Raw genomic sequence first — 21,586 nt, 5'->3', positions numbered from 1 at the left:
AATGCGCCACGTCTTTAATTTGTAAAGTAAAAATTCCACCACGAATTACGACCATATTTAACCAAACACCGATGTCCTGTGATAATACTAGTCCCATGTGAATCTGCATCTCAGTGATTGGGAGGTATTTTAGTTGTTGCTTTTTTTTTTTTCATTGTGCGCCTTTTTCCTACCTCCTTCCCAGCTGAATTATGGAGGCTGCGGTGGAAATTACTGACAGCATTTTAGGTGCAAATGCAGGAGTAGGTCGATAGCCTACACAACAGGTCTATGGACCATTCACAGAAACAGCAAAATCAGATCAACAAGAAGAGGGAAATTTGGGAGTATACCGAGGTGGATGACATGCAGTAAGAAACATTTTTCTAGGTCTATCTTTCAACATGCTTAATACAAACACCCTGATGGCCCGTTATCCCGACAACACTATCCAATGTTCTCAAGACACGCTGCTGCTTTGACATTTTTACGATTTACCACATTAAAAGTGGTCATTTTAACTTGAACCACAAGCTTTCCAGAAACCTAATCAACTGGTTTTTGTGTCTAAACCTAACGAGACACTAAGAATAGCGTTGTTACAACATAGGCTTTTAACCTAAGGGTTTTGGAAAGCACAGATTATGTTGTGATGGCGACGCTGTCGGATCAGCATGTTGGACAGAGCAGGTATCACACCGTGTTCTGTGACCCATGAGACGTGCACAGATTTAACATCATATCCGGGTTGTAAAGTCAGTAAATTTGAGTAAAATACAGGGGGTTAACTCACAATTTCCCAGAGATCTCCAGGTAACACTAATCCCTGTGCGAATCGAACATGTGAAGGCAAATGATCTCACAAGCACTCCTGGAAAACATGTGTTCAGCATCAATTAAAGGAAAGAGGAAACAAGACTTCCAAAAGCTGACGGAGGCTCTCAAAGTCTGCAGTTTGTCCAGATTCAGAATCGCTTCAGCTGAAAAACTAACATGAAAACAAACACTGGAGACGCCTCATCTGTCCATCCACACACTTTCAATAACCACAAGCATGTAACTGATTCATGATTACTGTAATGATGAACTTGGGTTTGATAGGTGCCACTATAAGAAGACTGTGTGCAACAACAAACAGCAGAAATATTAAATACATCAGCCTGATCTGAGTCATGTTTATCCAGGGAGAACAAACTCGTTGGATAAACATGACTAAATTACTGCAACACTTTTATTAGTGTTTTTACTCACCTGCTCTTGGAATCTAAAGCATTTTTTACTTTGTTTAAATCCAGTTGGACACAATAAACACCACCACACACACACAGACGAGACAACTTTTGTTTTTTATTTAAAAATGCAAAAATACAAATGTCATACATGTCTCTCAGTTCTATTTTGGTCCACATATTCATTTATTAACAACACAAGTCCTTCACTGCTGCTCAGTTGTTGGTGAAATCACAGCTTCCTCCGTCCAGAAACGACACTTCCTCTATCTGACGTTGGATTCTTGTAGATCAAGTTGATAAAAATAAGTGCTTCTGCTACAGAATCGAGTTGCTGCGATGTGAAAGTTTCTTTTTGTTTCTTTGCTGCGCCATCTCAAACATTACAATATCTCCAAATGAGCAACAAGATTTAAAGTGAGCTTCTTTCATACAGTGTGTGATGCTGTAACTACGCAGCTTCATTCAGTGGATTTAGTAACATACAGATCAACAGATTTGCAGATATAAGATTTTCCTTCGACTGAGAATCTGTATCACTCATAAATAATCATCAGAAAACTATTTGTTTAAAAGGAGACGCTTCTTCTGGACGATTTAAATCTAAACTCTGAATAGAACCTGCTTTAGCTCCACAGCATCAGTTACCATGGAGATCTAGTTCCACAGCATCAGTTACCATGGAGATCTAGCGACGCAGCATCAGTTACCATGGAGATCTAGTGACGCAGCATCAGTTACCATGGAGATCTAGCGACGCAGCATCAGTTACCATGGAGATCTAGCTACGCAGCATCAGTTACCATGAAGATCTAGCTCCGCAGCATCAGTTACCATGGAGATCTAGTGACGCAGCATCAGTTACCATGAAGATCTAGCTCCGCAGCATCAGTTACCATGGAGATCTAGTGACGCAGCATCAGTTACCATGGAGATCTAGCTCTGCAGCATCAGTTACCATGGAGATCTAGCTCCGCAGCATCAGTTACCATGGAGATCTAGCTACACAGCATCAGTTACCATGGAGATTAGCAGGTGAAAAGACGTTCATGAGACTGAAAACTGACTTTATGCTCGACATACCCGCTAACACACTGATCTCACTTCGTACTTCAGACTTCTGGTCTGTTTAGTCCGTTATTAATTGAGAATAAAACAACCAGGTTCAAATGATTTAACATGATGCAAATATTATTTTATTTTAATGTTGTTTTAGGATTCATTTTGAATATTAAAGCTGCAGATAAAGTGAACTCGTTCAGTTCATGCTGCTGTTATTGACTGGTTAAAGAGCAGGTTTGATTTCAGACCTCCAAGACTTTGTTTCTTCCTTCAGTCCTGCCACATTTTCAGTTTTTGCTCTAGTTGAGGTTGAATTTGTCTGTTTTTGTCGTGACACAGCAAATACCAGCTCAAGACTCCTCATGTAAAGAAACTTATAACTGTACTGATGATGCCAGAAAAACCTGGATGTGACATCATCTGTTTGTTTCCAAGACGAAAAGATGCTAAAAATGATTCTTGTCTGTTTATAGTTTCATCGCCCAGATCGAACATTTCCAGTGCTGTTGGCTCGTGTACACGCCCCTGTGCTTCCCCTTGTGTTAAACGATAGTGTCGTGTCCGCTGCCTTGCTCGAGGGCAGGTGGTGGCGGTCGCTGTGGGTGTGTCGGGTATCTAACCTGGATCTCACAGCTGCTTGGGTTTGTCGTCCCGCTGCAGCAGCCTGACGTACAGACGCAGGAAGGAGTAGCAGACGCCCACCGAGCAGTACACCGACGTCGCCAGCAGGGGGAGGAAGGGCAGCCTCTGTTGCCACGGCGACAGGGGGAAGACCACCTCGCAGGCGATCGCCACGACGACCAGGCCGAGCAGGTAGACGACCTCCAGAGGACGGAGCAGAGGGCCCTGACCGCTGAGGGGAGAGTAATCTAATTACTTCGGTGGGCAGGAACAGAACAATCAGCGAGTTAGATCCTATTTAAAACCCCATTTATAATTTATTTATCTAATCCATCAAATATTTCATCCTGTCACAACTTCTACAACCTTTAACCCTCCTGTTGTCCTCATTTATGGGCACCAAAAAATATTGCTTCCTTGTCTGAAAAAAATCCAAAAATTCATCCAAAAAATTGCCCAAATTTCGGAAAATTTGCAAAACCTTCAGGAAGAAAATTCCAATAATTTCTTAAAAGTTTCCCTTAAAAGTTTTATTTAAAAAAAAAAATCCCCCAAATTTGGCAAGAAAATTCTTGTAAATATTTTCAAAAAATCTGTAAAAATCTTCCAAAAAATGCTAAAAATATCTAAAGTGATTCCATATATATCAGTAAAACTTCTAATATTTTCTTTAAGAACATTCACATTTTCCAAAAAATGTTGAAAATGTGAACCTCAGAAGTTTCACTGTGAAAATGTTTTTTTCCTCCACATTTTCAAACTTTAAAATGAGTCAATTTTGACCCGCAGGACGACACGAGGGTTAATTATTGTTAATTATCAAAACAGATGGTTGTTTTTATTACTATGTCAATCATTTAAGTGATATTTTCAATAGTTTTATGTTAAACATAACAGCTGACCATAGTTTGCCGCTACTGTCAAAAACTAAAAGTCACATTCGAAAAGCCTGAAAAAAAAAAAAACATTTGAGTTCAACCTTCTGAAAGCATTTCTCACTAAAGTTACTCCATTCATCAGCTGTAAAACTGTAAAAGCAGAAGGAATTATTTGATTTTTGATCTTCACAGTGATCCTTGAACACATCATGTGCTTAATTTAAGACTTTACTGCCGGTTTTTCCAGCCTTGAATTGTCATGCTGCTCTGATTCGGTAACATCCTATAATCCTTATCACGAACATCCTCAATCAGGGCTCTAGTAATGTTATCTAAGTCTTACTAAAGGTGACCAGGTCTTAAAGGTTTTCCTCAGCTCTCCAAGTCTGCAGGTCTCAGGTCGGAAAATTCTGTCCTCTTTTAAATCTCTTCCTAAGCATCACTTTTATCACATGGCTTTTTCTTAATTATTTAGACTTATTCTAACTATTCAATTTATTTATTTTATTTATTTATTTATTTATTTGGACGGGACAGTGCATATTAATGAACATACAATCTCAGAAGTTTCCACAAGGTTGCACTAAAAAAGTCGGATTTAGCACAAGGCTAATTTCCTTCTGTTGTCCCACACATAAAAGAAAAACATACAGACACTTAAAAAACAATATAGTAAAATAAAGACAACGATAAATAATACTGGCTGGGTTAAACCTACCCTAAAGTGTTAGTATTTTTGAAAAGCGCTTTCTAGACAGAGCCTGTCATAAAGTTCTTATAGTTAAAGAACCTGTTTTTAGAGAGCCTGATAGACTTTCTAAATTTTACTTCACAGTCACACCTGGTGGCTGACCTTGTACTACTAATACCATTTTTGTTTTTGATAAAATCCCCCAGGGGCAGTGTGGCCATCCCATTCACAGACTTACACATTAAAGAAGCACTTTTAAATGATTTGAAACTCTGAAAGCTCAGAAACCGATATTTCTTCAAGACTGCACAATGATGGAATGACTGCGGCTTTTTGTCAAACACCTTGATGGCTTGTTTATAAAGCTGTTCAATAGGTTTTAGAGCATTATTATTATTATGTGTGACATGCATTTTAAATCCTAACTTGAAATCGTCATATTTTGTCAACATCGCTTTATTCTACATGTCTTAATTCAACAACTTCCCCCAAAATGAACAGTTTGCACCAGATTCTGTAAAAACTCTGTGCTCCTCATTACCACTAAGAAGCCACGACTGACTGTCATGTGACAAAAATGTAGTTTTCAGATGAACGGTAGGCAGTGTTTACATAGTGCAGAGAGGCAAAATCTATTAAAAACAACATTTTCCTAAATTTTTTTCAGTGCCAACAACACTTAAATATGTGGAAAAATAGTTTGACAGGGTTTTCAATTTTAGTAAAATAAATATTCAAAGAAAGTCACCTTTTCTTTCTTTTTTATGACTTATAACTGTATCACACTGCAAAGAACACATTTCTGAGTTCTCTCCACTTATAGTCGTGGTTGTTCTGTTTCCATAGAGGTGCAGGACTTTATATTGCAGTGAAAAATGAACCCACAGGGAGGAAAAATGAGACGAGCAAAAAAATAACACCCAGAAACTGAGGATTAATGCTTCTCAAAAGTCAATAAAGTCAAACCAAGTGACAACAAAGTGCAACTTTATGTTTTTTTCCCCAATATTGACATGCACTGTAGCTACAAACCGCTGCAAAGCCCACATGTTGATATATAATAATCTAATTATTACAGCAATAAAACATACGTTACTGTGCAGTTTCCCTCAATTCCCTAATTAGGACTTGTGGCTTAATATCTTTAAAAACACAGGGACGAAAATGAGACTTTTTAACCCTAAATCTAATAAAAATCTAACTGGAGTCATTTTTAAAGATCCGATAAAGTCTTATCTTAAATTATTTTACCATAGAGTAAAGCATTTTAATTTGTATGTTGATTATATTTACTGTTAGTCTAAATCTGTAAAGTCACAAAGGTTGTAAAAAATACATAAAAAATGTGAGTTTTTACCTGTGGAGCTTCCTGAGAGCTGTGAAGGAGAAGATGGTGAACATCAGCATCAGAGAAACTTTGACAGGACGCTCTGCAAAAACACACAGATGTAATCATGAACATGTTCAGAGCCGATCTCAGTGCAGAGTTCCTCCATTTCTGGTTGGATATTAAAATGTATGAACTCTCTGTGGTACGATAATTCTCCTCTCATCCTCTGCTGCCTTTCACTCACATTTTCAAAATATTTTCAGACAAAAAAAACGACAAATTCTAAGTTCCATGTTCTGTTAAACACACTGCTTGTCCTAATGTTTTTAGGTGGCATTGTTTAAGTATCCAAGTCAATATATTCAGGCACGTATCAAAGTGAGAATTTTTAGTATTATGACAAATACAGTTATGTTACTTCAATTATGAATTGAATCCCACAAATTGACAAAACAGAACTGTTGAAATGTTTGTTTACAGATCGCAGAGTGTCTACAAAGGGACAAAACATTTAGTCATCTGGAACTGAACGATATAGTATTTTACTTTATGATCAAAACAACAAAAGTCAGACAAAAAAAGACAAAAAAAAAACAACAAAGACAAAATATTATAAAAATGAGACACAAAATGAGACAATTAGAAAAAGAAGTTACAAAGCGACAAAAAAATGGACAAACAACAAAAACGAGACAAAAAATGACAAAAGCAAAACACAAAATGATAAAAAGAAAAAAACACAAGCAAGAAAAAAAGGAAACACAAAACAACAGAAACATGACAAACAACGTCAGACAAAAAAACAACAAAAACAGACAAAATATTATAAAAATGAGACACAAAACAACAATGAACAATCTAGTATTTTACTTCATGATCAAAACAACTTGTCATGGTCTAGAAATTATTTGAAATTTATAGTTTTACTAATTTATAGTTAATGTCTTCTCTGGAATTTTGACACTTTCAGGGCCGGATTGGAGCCTCTGGAGGACCGGTTTTGGCCCGCGGGCCGCATGTTGGACACCCCTGTCCTAAACTATAAAGGCTTCAGACAAATTCCTCTCCTCGTCCTTTACTTTGCTCACATCAAACCTCTGTCCTGTTTACCTGTGGGGGTGAAGAGCAGCGGGAACAGCGAGTAATGTCCCGTGGTGGTCAGAACCAGGAAGATCCTGGCGTCCTCTCTGCTCTCCACCGCCAGGATGCTGCAGGGAGACAAAAGCAGAAAGTTGATGGACCGGCTTTCCTCGTACGGTTAAAAATGTGAGGTCATTTTAGCCGACCTGAGGGGCAGGATGGCGATGAGGACGGCCTTCTCGTGGACGTGCCAGCCGAACATGAAGGAGCCCAGAGCACAGAGCAGCAGGCAGCGCAGGAAACCACGAGCACCGCAAGGACGAAGCCAGATGGACGCCACCGCCGGCTGCAGGGAGGGAGGGAGGACAGAGGATACCAGACATTAATGCAACTCTCACTGAAAACCTGTTAGAGGAACTGAAACTTTGTTGTCATTTTCTCAGCTCTTGTGTGTGACGTCACTGTGCAGAATCACCGAGTTTGTTCAGAGTAGGACTGAACCAATATGGGATATTTATTTAATTGTTGTAGAGATGTCGATCTTGGCATAAAAATGTAATATTGGTAAATATTGTTATTGGGTTTTTTTGCCTATCATGAAAACCGATAAAATTTTAATTTATCATCTACCAGCATGCAAATGGTGACATCATCATCGTGAAGTGTGTAAACAAGTCGTGTGGCTTCAGTGAGAAGCTTGCTGTGCCTGACTAACAATATATCTGAGGTTTAGAGTTATTCCCAAGCTCACATATATCGGTATCTGTTGATACTGGAAATGGAAATTGAGAATTGGACAATATCGGCATATCGTTTATTGGCAAAAAAGCCAATATCAGACATCCTGAATTTATTCAAGTTTCCAAAAATTTATTTTTGTTTTTGTTAGGGACGATAACCAATACTTGATGTAGACTGGATGTAATGTTTTAACAGCATGTGATAACAGAGAACCTGTCATTCATAACTAGACTTCTTCATTAATAAGGATGACTATAACTAAATGTGTAAAATAGAAATACGAGTCATTAAAATATCTCCTCAGTTTATGTGGGATCCATTTAGTTTGATCAGTTTGTCTCCTGCTGTTCATCTGTTTTCTAAATCTTTCACTGTTTTAACACTTTATTGCTCACTAAGGTCCAGATCTTCAATTAATCATTGTTTTTCAGATTCTGTTTCAGGTTAATCTGTGGCTGCCTTCTACCTCAGCTAGCTGTTAGCATAGCTTTAGCCACTGTGAGAAGAGCTAATTTCCTGATTGGTGTTTCTTGTTTTTTCTGCTTGAGAGACATTTCTGAGGCCACAGAGAAAAGACACTGCAACAGACGTGAAGTAGAGCAGAAATTATGCCAATTATCAGCCACGGTTATTGGTAAAGCTGATAATTGATCTGTAACTCGTTCAGACTCACCAGGATGGACAGCAAAGTGCAGACGAGTGTGGCGGAGGGAGAGACAGACAGGAGGACCGAGTGCTGAAACTCTTGGACCAACCCGCCCGTCATGGAGGCTCGAGGAAGCTCCGCCTCCTCCAGCAGCTTCAGACGAACACCTGGAGAAAAAATTATAATTATAATGATGAGGTAAAAGAGACTCACTGCTTCATCTTCTCAAACATGACAGTTTCCTGCTTCTATCTGTTAATAACAAACCTATTCTTACCATCCACTTTATTAGCTCATGATGATTAGATATTTTACAAGTAGGTGAACAGCTGTACCTAATAAAGTAGCCTGTGAGTAAATGTAGGCTTTAGTCAGACAAAACAAGACCTCTGAAGACCAGCACCTCATACTCCGACAAAAGGGGATGAATATTATTTTCAGAATCTTTTGATATTTTTGAATTACCAATTTGAAAATTCACTGAACAATCAATGGAATTTCTAAACGATTCTTTCTTCTGTTTTCACACAGAAATGTGAAAGCAGCCGTTAAAAAAACAACCATTCTATGTTGCACCGTACGACTCCTGTCCTTGTTTAGCTTATTTAATGCTTGTTCGCTGGCTTGAGGTCAGTAAGCCTCATTATCGTGGTGCTCCTTTATTAGCTAAACTCCCACAATGCTCTTTGCTTGCCAGCGCTGAGGTGAACACCTCCTTGGATTGCTACAGGAATTAAACAGTAATTAAACCAAGTATTTCAGCTAATCCACTATACTTGAAGTGTGTATTATCTAGGACAAGGGTATCCAACATGTGGCCCGTGGGCCAAAAGCGGTCCTCCAGAGGGTCCAATCCGGCCCTCAAAGTGTAAAAATTCCAGAGAAGACATTAACTGCAGATTGTAAATTAGTAAAACTATAAATTTAAAATCATTTCTAGACCTTGACAAGTTCTTTTGATCATAAAGTAAAATACTAGATTTCTTATTGTTCTTTTGTCATTTTGTGTCTCATTTTTGTAATACTTTGTCTTGTTTTTGTTGATTTTTGTCTGACTTTTGTCGTTTCTCATGCTTTTGTCGTTTTGTGTTTCCTTTTTGTCTCGCTTGTGTTTTTTGTCTTATTTTTGTCATTTAGTGTTTTGCTTTATCCATTGTTTTGAGCATGATTTGTGTCGTTCTGCGTTGTTTTGTTTTTTTTGTGTTGTTCGTCTACTTTTTTGTCATTTTGTTTCTCAATTTTGTCATTTTTGGTCTCATTTGTGTAATCTGCATAATTTTTTTGTCTTGTTTTTGTCGTTTGTGCATTTTTTTTGTCGCTTTGTAACTTTTTTGTCAAAGTTTTTGTCTCTTTTTTGTTTTGTTTTGTGTCGTTTGTCTCATTTTTGGCACTCTGTGTCTCATTTTCATAATATTTTGTCTTGTTGTTTTTTGTCTTTTTTTGTCTGACTTTTGTCATTTGATCATAAAGTAAAATACTCTATCATTCAGTTCCAGATGTGACTAAATGTTGTGTTCCTTTGTAGACACTCTGTAATCTGGAAGTTGTAATGTGTAAATAATAAACTGAAAAATAATGTTGCTGAAATTGAATTTATTTTTCTTAATAAATGTCAGGTTGTTCATGATGTTTAGTATAAAGTCAATTCCTTAAATGTGAACATTTTCAGAATGAACTTTTTTGGCACTAAAACAAGGGAAACATTAGGAGTTGTGGTTATTTATAGGTTATTATGCTGTGATTGTTCTGGTCCGGTCCACTGGAGATCAAACTGGGTTAAATGTGGAACCTGAACTAAGATGAGTTTGACACCTCTGATCTAGGACAATGGTACTGTCAGATATTAAATGTTTATTGACTTGAAAATAAAAAAATTTAAAAAAAACATAGATTGCTTCAAACGTTTGAGTTTTTGTGGTTTTATAGCTTTCGGCTATGCCTCAAAATGGGAGTTTTCTGAGGTCTGTACCACGAAACAAGTATGAAATATTTACTTTCTTTGTGTGAGTCGGCTCGACAAAAAACAAAACCCAGTCAGAGATGACAGGAAATCACGAAGGTGATTTTTAATGTTTTTTTTTTTCTTTAACGCTGACTTTCTGCTTCAAACTCTGTTCTGTGTAGTTACAGTCTTCGTGTTGTCATGGGAACCTGACATGTATTCTGCTGGTGATGCAGAAATCACATAAATATGTTTTCTATTGGTTTTTATCACAGAGAATGTTCAATAAATAACATTAGATTCACTTTGATTTGGCCAAAGATGAGCTCCACAGCATCAGGTTAAAAGAAAACCAATGTACCTCGCTAATCCGCTAACCTCACTTCGTAGTACAGGCCTCAGGTAAGACTATTCAGAGGAGGTGGAGACTCACCGAGCACCGCCAGGCCTTTGTCCAGGACGTTGTAGAGGGCCCAGATGTTGGGTGCCCAGTAGGCGTGGCAGAGGCCTCGTTTAAAGGGGAATAGACGGGACAGGACCTGAGGGAGCTGCCCCTGCAAAACACAACGCCTCTTCATCAGCAGCAGCGAGTAGCAAACAAGCGTCCTGGTTTTCCACAAACACCGACTCCACTCACCATGGCGATGAATGGACCGAAAGACAGAGCGCAGACCGACACCACGATGCTGCCCAGAGCCAGGAGGCGCAACGGGCTGAAACTCATCCACCTGATAGAACCGTCTGCACAGAAACACACAGACACAACTGGAACTCACAAGCTACATCAGAAAAACTGTTGCTGCATCCCGGGAACATTTCTTGGTTGCTATGGTGGTAACCGGCTGGTGCCAGGTGGTTGTGTAGAAGGTTTAGAGTGTTAATTGTTGTTACTATCAAAATGGTTTCTGCTGTGACGCACCTAGTTGCAGCATGGTTGCTATTCTCCTCAGTTGGCTGCTACAACATCTGGGGATTTTGACGACATATGAAGTGGTTTTGAGGATGTATGACCTAATGCTATGTTGTGGGTTCTTATGGTGAATTTGGACAAGAAACCACCAGAACTGGTGGGTTTTAACCTTTCATACACTCCCTGACATAATCCTGTGTTTAAGCAGGAAGCTCAACAAACTCTCAGCTTAAAATTGTGCATTCATTTAAAAACAAAAAAAAACAATTAAAAAAAAAAAAAAAACGCTGCTAAATGCAGATTACACTGGTCTACAAGCAAAATGCTTCCTGGATAAGAGTAGTGAAATTTTACTAACTTTTGGTCACTTTTAAAGAAAAAATAAGTCAGAAGTGCCAATTAGCTATAGTTTTCAAGATACAGTATTAGGTCAAATTGTGAAATTTCTTGAAAATTAATGAGAAATCGAGTCCCATTTCAAATGGGAATATATTTGTCTGAGACATAATCGATTTAAAACAGTGATTCCAAACAAGAATACTATCATGTTGAATAGAAATTTGATTGAGCATCATGTATTTGACACATTACTTGCAGAAAACCTGTGTCTTGAAAGTTAAGGTAATGTATTAATGTAGAGATATTTCTTGGATCAGTAGCACGAGTTGACCTGTGGATTATAATTCCCATGCAGCCGTTTTCATAACTGAAAAGTTGCCAGGACCTGATATTTCTACGGAACTCTTGTGTTTTTTTAACTCTGGAAGCAGATATGCCTCGAAACTGTGTAAACAATGCAGATAATTTCTGTTATATTTGTGGTGAGGTAACCTTTGCATCACAAAAGCGGACTCTAACAGCAATGGTGAGAAAAGCATACCATCTTTATTTTGGATGCAAAATAGGTGACCAGGACAAAAGCTGAGCCCCACATTATTGCTGTAACACATGTGCATCAAATCTACGCCAGTGGCTCAACAAGAAAAGAAAATCTATGCCTTTTGCAGTTCCAATGATTTGACGTGAACCAACAGATCACACTACTGATTGTTATTTTTGTATGGTACCCCCAGTTGCAAGCGGTATTTCCAGAAAGAAAAAGTGGACAGTGCAGTATCCAAATATTCCATCAGCTCTTCGCCCTGTGCCTCATGGAGAAGACCTACCAGTTCCTGATGCACCAGAATCTTACTCCTTGGACTCTGATGATGACCAAGATGATGATCAGGATGCAGCTAGTCCTGAGCCATCAACATCAGCTGATCCAGACTTCAGGCTGTCACATTCCTCTCCTGAACCACACCTTATATCTCAGAGTGAACTGAATGACCTAGTCAGGGATTTGGAACTGCCTAAGAGTGAAGCAGAGCTCTTGGGCTCCAGGCTGCAACAATGGAATCTCCTGGAGAGTGATGTCAGGATCTCTAGCTTTCGTGATCGCCAAAAAGGTCTGGTTGAGTTTTTTCTGATGGAAGGTGATCTGGTTTACTGCAGCGATATCAATGGCTTGATGACAGCGCTTAGCATCACTCATGATCCAGATGAATGGAGACTGTTTATCGATTCATCCAAAACAAGGCTTAAAGCAGTTTTACTCCACAATGGAAATGTTTTGCCATCCATTCCAGTTGGTCATGCCGTTCATATGAAGGAAACATATGAAAATATGAAACAGCTCTTAAGGTGTATAAAGTATGAGCAACATCAGTGGCAGATTTGCGGTGATTTGAAAGTGGTTGCACTCGTACTTGGGCTACAGGGTGGATATACAAAGTACTGCTGTTTTCTATGTGAACGTGACAGCCGAGCCAGGGAATCTCACTATGTTAGGAAAGACTGGCCGCTACGACAGTCCTTGGAGCCAGGAAAGAAAAATGTCCAACACTCACCCCTTGTTGATCCCCAGCATTTGTGCAATAAAACTTTAACATTAAGTATCTTGAAAAGAGTAGCCAACTAAGACTTTTAATGTTTGTTTTTCACTTAATTGTATCAAATTACATAAGATTTAGCAAGTTTTATCTCTGAAGCAGAGACTTCCCAAAATTTTGTAGACCAGTGTTACGGAGAAACCAGGAAGTTAGATAAATGAATTACACCAAGGAACACGGTTATGTGACCTGTGTTTCTGTCAAACCAGAAACACAGGTCAAAAAATTTAAATAATTAGATTATAATAGTAAACAAAGGATAAAAGACAATGAAATGAACAATGAAATAATGTTAAAGATGACAAAAATATATAACAAAAATAGAATAGCTCAACTGCAGGCAGTGTTTCCACATTTTTTGTACAAAAATGTACAAAATGTATTATCTATAGTGTGTTTAGTCTTTTTTCCCCACCATATTTTGCAGAAATATACTTGGGGCCACTTGGAAAATGTTTTTCATTTCATTGTTTTTGAAAATAAACAATCTTTTTTCTTCCCTTTTTATGATTTCTCATATTCTAGCTGTTATACGGCACTGAAGACATGTTTGAGTCTCCTTCTATTCATGGTTGTTCTGTTTCCATAGATGTGCAGGACTTCATACTGTGAGTAAAGCGTGACAAAAGGAGCGACAATACTATTAGAACCACTAGTTGTGGTGAAACAAGCTTCAGTCGTGCACAAATTCTAACTGATGAGAAGGAAATTAACCAAAATCCTACTGTTCAAATAAGCAAAATTAAAAACACAGAACAGAAGAAGTGTGCCTGGTACCTTTGTTGTCCTGAGTGAAGCAGTAGCTCCTCAGCAGGTAGATGCCGTAGGCCGGAGCCACGTACAGGTAGATGTGCTTCAGGTTGAGCAGGATGGCGAACAGCAGCGCCCCCTGCAGGTGCTGTGACTGTTTCACACAAATAAAACAAAAAAAGAAAGAGCAAAGTTTGTTGTGGTTACATCGTCCAATCAGAGGCTCTTTCATCTGGTTAATGTCTGTAAATCCAGATAATAAACAAACAGCATCCCCTGGTGGTCAACTGAAGGAAATGCATATCATTACAGATGAATGGAAAGTTTATCACAGCCAAATCTAATCACTTTTTACCATCCAGTTGTAGGGAATGAGTATGTGAATCCTTTTTGGCAATAAATCACGACCAATAATACATGGAAATAAATAAGTGAGGAGGATATTCTGCCACATGTGGAGCCAGTTTGATGAAATATTTTGACACAAGATGAACAAACCACCATAGTTTGTGCTTCTCTGTTTCATAGCTGTGTTAAACTAGCTGAACTATTTCGTAACTAGAAAACCACTCAGAGTGCAGCACTCCTCCAAGGCTGTTCATTCCCCCATATGGCATCTTTAGAAATGCACCATATTTTTTTTTTTTTTTTTTTTTTTAAGAAATGCAGCATTTGTTTATTAGTTATTGATGATCAGAAATCAAGGCAACATAGAATGTGTCCATTTAATATAGATGTACCCACAAACAAAATGACTTTGCACTGAGCACAGGTGTGTGTTCTACATGTGTACGTTATGTACAGATACCAAATGACGTGACCTAAATATGTAGCAGGCGGCGGGAATTGATGAGACTCAGAAACACCCCCACAATTTAATCAAGTGTTCCTTGGATAATTTCTGATGGATAAGTCCTGATAAGTCCTCAGCGGTGGATTTGTAGTAGGATCACAATCATGTGATCATCAGCAGGCAGCTGATGTAGTATTTCACTTGTTGTCATGGTTACAGTGACGCTGTGCCGCTATCTGGCAATGATACAGAAATCTTTAACAAATCTCCACATTTGTCCAAAATTATTAGAAATTTGTCCAGAAAGTGCTAAAAAAATCCTCTTTTCCTGTTCACAATCTGTCCAAAATGAGTTAAACATCTAGGATGGCTTAGAAGGGTTCCAAAAATCACTAAAAACAATTAAAACATGTCCAAAATGACTCGGAAAATAAGTGTATTCTCAAAATGTTGTTAGAATGTCAAAAATATGTGCAAAATGACTAGAAATTACTCAAATTTGTCCAGAACTTGCTTAAATAATCCCCCTGAACTGTTCAAAATCTGTCCTAAATGAGTTTATTGTCAAAGATGGCAGAGAAGGGTTAAAAAAAATTACCAAAAATGTGTCCAAAATGACTTTAAAATGTCTTCAAACTCTTCACTTGTTGTCATGGTTACAGTGACGCCGTGCCGCTATCTGGCAATGATACAGAAATCTTTAACAAATCCGTGGATCCAGACTATAAGCCGCATCACTGCCAGAATCTAATCACTTGGTCCATGTGTCATTTCTGACCTTCCCTGAAAATGTCATCCAAATCCGTTTGTCTGTTTCTGAGTAATGTTTCTAACAGACAGACAGATGGACAAACCAATGCCGATCGTCACATAACTCCGCATTCCTTGGTGTAATTCATTTATCCAACTTCCTGGTCTGGTTTCTCCGTAATCTAGATTTTCCAGCGTACTCGAGCCAAACGGAAGGACTTTCAGGCTCTCATAGCAACAAATGGAGTTCTGGTTGATTCGTATAGAAACACAGAGCTTTGTGGAAACGAAATCAGAGGAAACTGAAGTTTGTACCTGCAGGTGTTTCGCCACCGACAGCAGCAGGACACCAAACAGGAAGCCGTTGTACTGGAAGTGAATATCTGAGGGAAAATGTGAAGGAAAAGTCGCTGCGTTGAAGAACATTCACACATTTACAAACATGAGGAGGGCGAACATTACCAAGACTTGTCAGTATAAAGCTCCACCCACTAGAACTTCACTAATTAATTCTCATAATCTTCCCTTTAGACATCTGATTTAAATACATGAAGGATACGGTCGACAATGAGGAGGCCGAAGTTCCACAGCAGCAGCACGGCCAGGACGAAGGACGGCCGGTTCAAAACGTCCCGAGAGCCCTTCTGCTCCTGAACGCACCTGCAGCACCTGGAGAACAGCCAATCATGAGCGAGCACATGTCTCTGCAGATACTTAAACCTCTCTGCATTACTAAACTGATAATCAGCAGCTAATCTGGCTGCTCACTGTGACAAATAACAGGACAGAGACACATAAAAACGCTACACAACACATAGCTGCACCGATTGTTGTCATTTTACAGCCCTTTGAGGTTTAAAATGATCCTTTTGTGGTCACTTTTTTGTCTCTGTTGTTGCCTTTTTTGTATATTTTGCCTATTTGTAGTCTCTTTGTGGTCATCTTTTGTGCATTTATAGTCATTTTCTACTCTTTTTTCCATTTCATAATCATCATGTTTTGACTGTTCGGGGTCGACTAGTTAATTTATAGTCTTATTTAGTCTCTTTGTGGTCATATTTTGACTATTTGTAGTCTTTTTTGTTTATTAATAGTCTTTTTTGGTCTCTGTGGTCACTCAATCTATTTGTAGTCTTTTTAGTCTCGTTCTAGCTGTCTTTTGTCTATTTATAGTCATTTTGTGTTCATCTTGTCTATTTGCACTCTTTTTTCCTGCTTCTTTGTTGTCGTTTTTTGTCCCTTGCGGTCATTCTTTGTCTTTTTGGTCTCTATAATTGTCTTCCATGTCATTGCGGTCTTTTCTATGTCCATGGTCATACTTCACTTATTTGTGATCTTTTTTCTCTTTGTGGTTGTTTTTTTGTCTGTTTGTGGTCATTCTTCCTCCATTTGTAGTCTTTCAGGTCTGATTGTAGTTGTCTTTTGTCTATTTATAGGAATTTTGCACCCATCTTTTGTTGATTTGTGGTCTTTTTTTTGCTTCTTTGTGATTATACCTGGGGCCTTATTTATAAAGCTTGCGTACGCACAAAACGGGGCTAGAAAGTTACGTACGCCACTTCCAACGCAAAGGTTGATTTATAAAAATAAACTTGGCGTGAGAATTTGCGCACCACTGCGCCAAAATTGATGCTTGCTTACGGACATTTTGGAGACAGAGGGAACGGCAGTGCCAGATGGTGAGGTGGTGAATTGAAGCCAGATTTATCCCAAACCTTTATTGTCATCACATATTGCATTTGTAGAGCCAGGGTGTTATGCAGCGTTTGCAAAAAGACCGAAAGTACGTTTCATTTTTTTTTTAACAAGATCTTTAATAGAGGCGGCAATGTCAGACAGGACCTCACACATGTTGTTCATTACGGTGCGTATTTGCTGGAGCTCATCCCGTATTTCATTTATGGCACCGATGGTGTCCCTTTGTGATTGTAGGACTCTGTCTGTCAGGATCCGACCACTTCTGGGTGTGCCATGGTCTCAGGATGTACTTGTACTGGGGACAGCCAGGATTCATCCACGCTGACAGGACACGCTGTGGTCAGAACCTCCTCGTCAGCCAGTGTTTCATACTCTAGAGTGACTGAGGACAAAAAGCATAAGTCCACTGCCTTTTTACAAGTCCATTTAAATATCTAATACATTTAATAAACAGATAAAACTGTACTTTACCGGTCTCCTCTGTGGGCTCTGCCAAATCGGTGTCTCCTTCCTTCTCTGACATGATTCCACACCCGCTGGCCGTCCCGAGGATGGACGCTATCCTGCTGTCCAGAGGTGTGGGCTCGGGTTTGCCTCTACCTCCACCTGTAGCAGACACGCTTTGGTGATGGCATGTCACTCTCTTCTTGGCCTCCACCTTCAAATCAGACCACTTCCTTTTCACCTCTGCCACAGTTCTCTCTGTGGAACTCACACTGTTGAAAGAGGTGACAACTTGCTGCCACTCAGTGCCTTTTCTTTTGTTAGTGATGCCACTACTATGACCACCAAACAAAATACTCTTCCTGGCCTCCACCTCATCCACAAGCACCTCTGTCTTGGTCTCCGAAAAATTTCCTTTTCTTTTTTCTGCCATGACTGAGCGTAAAATGCCGTGGATCAGCAGCTTGTTTATATGGAAATACATTCATGAGTTACTTTGCATTGACCATTCATGGTAAAATGTGGGTGTGTCGTGGGCGGGATGTGAGGTGGATCCACCTACGCAATCTTCCAGCTGGAGTGTGATTTATAAATGGGAAATTGCGTGCAGTTGTGCGTACGCACGGTTTTATAAATCAGGATATTTTTTGGCGTACGCCTATTTCAGGTTTTCGGCGTAGTCAAACTTTTAGTGTGGATCCTACGCAATGTTTTATAAATGAGGCCCCTGGTCTGTTTGTTTGTAGTCAGTTTTTATCTTTTTGTGGCTGCTCTTTTGTGTTTGTGGTCTTTTTTGGTCCCTTGTGTTTATTTTGTCTCTGTATTTGACTGTGTTTTCATGGGGAAAGGTTCTGTTTTCAAACAGAAATTGGATATTCTGTAATCCATCATGATTCTAATTACTTATCACTTCTGGTTTTGGTCATTGGATTCACAGGGCAGGCTATGCTAGTCCGTTGTGAATCAGCTGTGTGCTGTTAGTTCAAGACGTACATTTAATAAAGGCTGTGATCGGATGATTGACTTACTCTTTGGCAGCGTAGATAAAAACCACATCGGTGAAAATGACCGACAGCCTCTGGAAAAGCACCGTGGACGGGCTGGCGTAGTTTAGATTCTCCACCTGCAACATGTTCCTGTCAAAGTGCTGAGCCACGTGGGACAGGCCGAACTCGAACCAGGCGAACAGCGGTGGGTAATCCAGAGTCCACTCTGACGTGTTCTACGGAAACATGCCGCACGAGTCAGTCAGCTCGACAGAAACTACAACTCCAGTCAGAGAAAACGGGTAACATGAAGATGGGTATCAGCTTTGGTTGCTTGTGTTTCTGAATGAGGTAGCTGCTTTCTGGACTTATGTTCTCATCACTGACACGTGGAAGGAAATACACTGCCCGGCCAAAAAGAAAGCAGCACACTCAATATTTTGCTGGACCAGCTTTAGCTTTCATTACGGCACTCATTCGCTGTGGCATCGTTTCGATAATCTTCTGCAATGTCACAGCATTTATTTCTGTCCATAGATGCACTAATTTTCTACCAAGATCTTATACTGATGATGGGAAAGTCGGACTGTTGCACAAAGTCTTCTCCAGAACATCCCAAAGATTCTCCTCCCATTTAGCATCAGTGTTTCACTTCATCACTCACCTCATGGTACCACCTGGACACCGGCAGGCTGTGAGTGATGGCCAACCAGTTCCTGTGAACCTCGAAGTCTGTGGAATGACTGAAGACAAACACAGTGGCAGGTGAACTACAGACCGACACTAATGTACCTAAAAGTGAACTCACTTTAGTCACAATTGCAGGAGTCTGAATGTTAGACAATTTAATTTATACTGATTCTGTTGATACATTAAACCGTGTATTATGACTGGTGCGATACATTACTAAATTAAAATGTTTTCCATAGAAGTTTGGCTTGAGGTGATAAAACACTGCATTTTTTATATTTCTGATGACTCCACTCAGAAAATAACAGCATAAGACAAAGTAAAACTAACACAGCAAATTAAACACTTCAGCAGGAAGTGTCTCTGCTTAATATTCTTTGTGAAACCTGTAAAACAGGGATGTCAAACATGCGGTCCTCCAGAGGGTCCAATCCGGCCCTTAAAGTGCAAAAATTCCAGAGGAGACATTAACTGCAGATTGTAAATCTGTAAAACTATAAACTTTAAATAACTTCTAGACCATGACAAGTTGTTTTGATCATAAACTAAAATATTAGATTGTTCATGGTTCTTTTATCATTTTGTGTCTTATTTTTGTAATATTTTGTCTTGTTTTTTGTCTGACTTGTCATTTGTCTCATGCTTTTGTCATTTGTCTACATTTTTGTCGTTTTGCTTCTCACTTTTGTCATTTTTGTGTCATTTTTTCTCATTTTTGTCATTTGTCCATTTTTTGTGACTTTGTAACTTTTTTGTCTAATTGTTTCTTTTTTTGTTTTGTTTCATGTTGTTTATCTAATTTTTGTCATTTTGTTTCTCGTTTTTGTTATTTTGTGTCTCAGTTTTGTAATATTTTGTCTTGTTTTTGTCTGACTTTTGCCATTTAAATCATAAAGTATAATACTACATCGTCCACTCCAGACAGCTGTGACTAAATATTGTGTTCCTTTGTAGACATTCTTTGATCTGGAAGTTGTAATGTGGAAATGATAAACTCAGGCACAATATTGCTGAAATTGAACTTATTTTTCTTAATAAATTTCAGGTTGTTCATGATGTTTTGTAAAAAGATAATTCCTTAAAATGTGAACATTTTTGCACTAAAACAAAGGAAACATTTGGAGTTGTGGGTATTTATAGGTTATTATGCTGTGATTTTACTGGTCACTGGAGATCATATTGGGCTGATTGTGGAACCTGACTCTGACCCTCCTGCTGCAAAGAAAAACGGCGCCATCTAGAGGCTACTGGGTTAAACTATCCGGAGTTAAAAACACGTAGAGCTAACATTACCACAACACCTCCTCTCTTTAAATACAGTTAAATAACGCTAACAGCTCCACGGGTAACTTGTTTTCTAACCACACTCATCAGATATTCCCTCAAAGCAGCTCCATTTCTGTGATTATTTACTTAAAAACTAGATTTTGGGGCTTGAAGCTAACGCTCGGTGCTCCTTCTGTTAGCTCGATGCTAACAAGCGTCGTAGCGGAGTTTAAATTAACGACGAACAAATGAAAGCATCGCCCCGAAACTGCGCCGCTAAATAAAACCAGCCCACAGCGAAGGTTCTGCACTCACTAGGCGTTGATGAAGAGACATTTGAGGAAGGAAACTCCCAGAGCTAACGCTGGAAACCAGAAGCCGATGTCCACACGAGCCGCCATCACAGCGAGGATTTGAATCTGTTCGACGCAACTTTATTGACAACAACGAACCGGAACAATTCCGTTTATTTTTTTTTTACTCTCTTCATTTTATTTTTTTAACTTTCGAATAAAACATCTCGACTACTTTGTCATTTTATACTGTTGTTTAAATGGTTTCGCTAAAAAACTGAAAATAAAATAAATTTTAAAAAAAAATAACGCGGACATGACATAATCATAGAGACACCTTAAATGTCACCGTCTAATATCGGGAATTCTGAAATCTCGTTGCTTAATGCTGCTATGAGTGCATTTAGGTGGTTATAAGTGTATTTATTAACGTACAAAACTATAAAGTAGAACTGTCAGGTTCAGTTTAAATTGATAACAAATGACAAAAAAACTAAAACATGCTTTCATTGGAGGAGTTAGAACAAATACTGAACATCCATAGGTCCATGTGTACTATATAAGGAATTTAACAAATGAGTAAAATGAGTAAATTGATCAATTAAATTCTGTCTAATGAAGGAAAGTATGTACAGATCGACTTTCGTGATATTCTTGAATATTTTGGCCGCCACTAATAATAAGTCAGAAAACTAACAGTGACTCAGCAGTCTAGAAAGACTTGAAAATAAAGCAGAATAACATGTTCTGTACTGTATTACTGGATTATGTAATTGTTATATTCATGTGTTCATCATTTTATTGTGGGGATCAGTAAAGTGTTCTTTTACCTGTATTTTATAGGAATTATCAGACACTGAGAAATAATTCACTAAT

The 21,586-nt window shown here is 38.7% G+C and overlaps 1 protein-coding gene across 2 annotated transcripts in view; it reads right to left on the bottom strand.

Moving 5' to 3' along the window:
- The window catches only part of alg8 (ALG8 alpha-1,3-glucosyltransferase), a 48,611-nt gene extending 27,781 nt beyond the window's left edge, over nt 1-20,830 (bottom strand). Inside the window, exons 1-13 of one of the 2 annotated variants that reach the window (XM_055017051.1) lie at nt 20,733-20,830; nt 19,126-19,204; nt 18,504-18,697; nt 15,893-16,002; nt 15,649-15,716; nt 13,818-13,944; nt 10,837-10,940; nt 10,633-10,753; nt 8,285-8,424; nt 7,077-7,216; nt 6,901-6,998; nt 5,818-5,890; nt 2,891-3,123 (exon numbers count right to left, since the gene is read on the bottom strand). In XM_055017051.1, the coding sequence (XP_054873026.1) occupies nt 2,898-3,123; nt 5,818-5,890; nt 6,901-6,998; nt 7,077-7,216; nt 8,285-8,424; nt 10,633-10,753; nt 10,837-10,940; nt 13,818-13,944; nt 15,649-15,716; nt 15,893-16,002; nt 18,504-18,697; nt 19,126-19,204; nt 20,733-20,818 (1,566 nt within the window). In that variant the 5' untranslated portion in view covers nt 20,819-20,830 and the 3' untranslated portion in view covers nt 2,891-2,897. Of the gene's footprint in view, nt 1-2,747; nt 3,124-5,817; nt 5,891-6,900; nt 6,999-7,076; nt 7,217-8,284; nt 8,425-10,632; nt 10,754-10,836; nt 10,941-13,817; nt 13,945-15,648; nt 15,717-15,892; nt 16,003-18,503; nt 18,698-19,125; nt 19,205-20,732 lie in introns of those variants that run through there. The other variant, XM_055017052.1, reaches the window with a different exon arrangement.
- Nucleotides 20,831-21,586: the final 756 nt, after the last annotated feature.

Source organism: Amphiprion ocellaris, chromosome 14, assembly GCF_022539595.1.
Source record: "Amphiprion ocellaris isolate individual 3 ecotype Okinawa chromosome 14, ASM2253959v1, whole genome shotgun sequence".
NCBI classification, from domain to species: Eukaryota; Metazoa; Chordata; class Actinopteri; family Pomacentridae; genus Amphiprion; species Amphiprion ocellaris.
This window is presented reverse-complemented; position numbering and strand designations above follow the sequence as displayed.